We start from the raw sequence: 2,775 nt of genomic DNA, 5'->3' as shown, positions 1-2,775 counted from the left end.
ATAAGTATGTTCACATATATTGAATTTGGTTAAAAAGAAAAATGTTAATCATTCTTTTCCTGGCTTAATTAATCTTAAAGGTTTTTTTGATACTGTGCCAAGTAAACTTGGTTGGAAATTGGCTCTTGCAGATGACAACATATTGCGTGATGTTCAATGTCCTTACATGAGGAACCCTAGAATAATAAAGCAAGGAGGTAAGGCATAAACTGGCCTGCTGATCGCATAATAGTTTCTGGAATCTTTGGAGTTAAAATGTCATATGACTGAGACCTGAATAAAATTTTTACAATGATTAAATTTATATTCCCAGGAAAAATAGTGAATTCAGAAAGATGCAGTAATGGATATGTACATGAAAATGCTGTAGTATAGACATTTTCATATCCTTAAGTAGATTTTCTCTATAATTTTTAGAAAAAATGACTGTTAAAACTTTTTAGGCATAAATTCTTAAAAGCAATTTTTGTTTGCTTATTCTTAACTTTGGATCAGAGTAAGTATTCTTAAAAGTTGAATGAAAACATAAGTTTTATTAAAGTGTATCTGTGAACATGTATCATTTGATAATTTTCCAAGTAATAATTATCAGAATTATTGTTAATGGGATTGATGGAATGAAAATAAATCATCATAATTTGAGGTTGTAGTTTTAGAAATCATTGATTTTGGATTTTCAGGAATAAAACATCATAATTAAGAGTTATGTAACTTATTAGAGACTACAATGTTCTCCTTAAAAAGTAAAAAAAATTGTAATTATAGTTAATTGACATTATTAAAGAATAAGTAATTGACGATAAATTGTTTATTTTCAGGTTTTGTTGAACATATGTCCAATATATCTATTGGGTTTGCTCAATTAATAAAAAATCAAAAAGACAGAATTATAAATAGAATCTGGAGTCAAAAATCTTATCATGTACTCATAAACTCAACTGTAATAATTCATTCTAATTAATTTGATCTTTTTGTTCTATTTGCCTAATCTGAAATAAAGAGATAATAGTACTTTTGTAAATTAGATCATAGTCAAGTGATGTTATATAAATCCATCTATTCGATCAGTTAAACTTTCAACTGCAAACTATAAAATAATTATGAAGTTTAAGAGATAAAACAATTATAGGAAGACCTTTAAACACATATAGACAAATACATTTCTGAAATTAAGGCTAAGTATTACATTTAACTTCTCTACATTTTAGGACTGTTCACTATGAGTGCCTGCAATCATACAAATGAACCTGAGTTCATGCTTGTGGGACTGACAGATTCCAAGGAGATTCAGCTGGTCCTCTCTGTTTTGTTTCTCCTGATATACATGCTCACTGTCTTGGGAAACATAGTTATGATACTGATCATTCATCTAGATGTCCAGCTCCACACTCCGATGTACTTTTTCCTCACCCACTTGTCATTCCTTGACCTCAGTTACTCAACTGTAATCACACCTAAAACCTTACAGAACCTGCTGACCTCCATAAAAAATATTTCCTTCATGGGATGCTTCACCCAGTTGTATTTCTTTGTCCTCTTGGCAGCTTCTGAATGTTTTATACTTTCATCAATGGCCTATGACCGCTATGTCGCTATCTGCAGCCCTCTACACTATCCAGTTATTATGTCTCCTAGGCGCTCATATATTCTCATCACTGTGTCCTACATGATTGGCGTTTTGGATTCCTCTGTCACTGTCTTTTGCTTAAGCACACTGGATTTCTGCAACTCCAAGGTAATTCATCACTTCTTTTGTGACACATTTCCAATTTTAGCTCTGTCCTGCAGTGATACCTATAATGCAGAAGCCACTATATTCATTTTAGCTGGTTCTACTCTATTGCTTTCGCTCATCACAATATCCTCATCTTATGTATCTATTCTCTCTACAATTTTGAAGATAAATTCTTCTTCAGGAAAGCACAAAGCCTTCTCTACATGTGCCTCACATCTTATAGGAGTCACTGTTTTTTATGGTACGATGATCTTTACTTATTTAAAACCAAGTAAGTCCTACTCCCTGGGAAAGGATGAAGTAGCTTCCGTTTTTTATACTATAGTGATCCCCATGCTGAATCCACTTATCTATAGTCTCAGGAACAAAGAAGTGAAAAGTGCTGTCGTTAGAGTTATGAAGAAGAGAGAGTGCACCCAGAAATTAAAATAATGCTGTTGTTAAATTCTTTTTTTCTTTTGAGTTCTTCAGCTTCTCTCTTGGTACAAAACTGACAGACTTGTCAATTCTTCATTCTAGTTGTGTGAAACTTCCCCTACAAAAATATAGTTTGGACATGTCTAAGAATGGGACTTTAAAAATCTATGTCATAAATGGAAATTAACACATGCATGGTAAATCCTTGCTTTAAATATTTCATCAGGATAAATAGCATGTAATATCAAAAATATGCATTTGTAATTCTTAAGCTTATATTGAATTTAACATATTATGAAATGTCAGTTACTTTTTAGGAAACATATCTGTGGCACATTAACAATTTCTAAAGTCATCATTTTTACAATATGAAATAGTTTTTTAAATGTCCTATCTGTAGCAAGGGAGTAAAATTTAAATCTCAGGTTGATCATTTACACAAAATAAAGAATAAGTCCATTTCAATTTGATAGCAAAATGGATATGGCATTGAAGAAACTGAAAGTCTCTGCTAATTATAATTTAAAGATGTATGTAAAACTTTTTGCATAATATGCTTGTTGAATATTCACAAATATTTATCTATTTTTTCAGTAATTTTTAGTCACAGTTAAATAGCTTGA

General features: G+C 31.1%; 1 protein-coding gene across 1 annotated transcript; it reads left to right on the top strand.

The window, feature by feature from the left end:
• Positions 1–232: 232 nt before the first annotated feature.
• On the top strand, positions 233–2,168 carry LOC110290141 (olfactory receptor 8H1-like). The gene is made up of 2 exons (XM_021156626.1): positions 233–496; positions 1,209–2,168. Exon 2 carries the CDS (start codon positions 1,220–1,222, stop codon positions 2,165–2,167), a length of 948 nt encoding a protein of 315 aa, XP_021012285.1. The 5' UTR covers positions 233–496; positions 1,209–1,219; the 3' UTR covers position 2,168.
• The last annotated feature ends 607 nt before the right edge of the window (positions 2,169–2,775 follow it).

The sequence above is a fragment of the Mus caroli genome, chromosome 2 (genome assembly GCF_900094665.2).
Source record: "Mus caroli chromosome 2, CAROLI_EIJ_v1.1, whole genome shotgun sequence".
Classification (NCBI taxonomy): Eukaryota; Metazoa; Chordata; class Mammalia; order Rodentia; family Muridae; genus Mus; species Mus caroli.
Note: the sequence above shows the minus strand (reverse complement) of the source record. Positions and strands in the feature narration are given on the sequence as shown.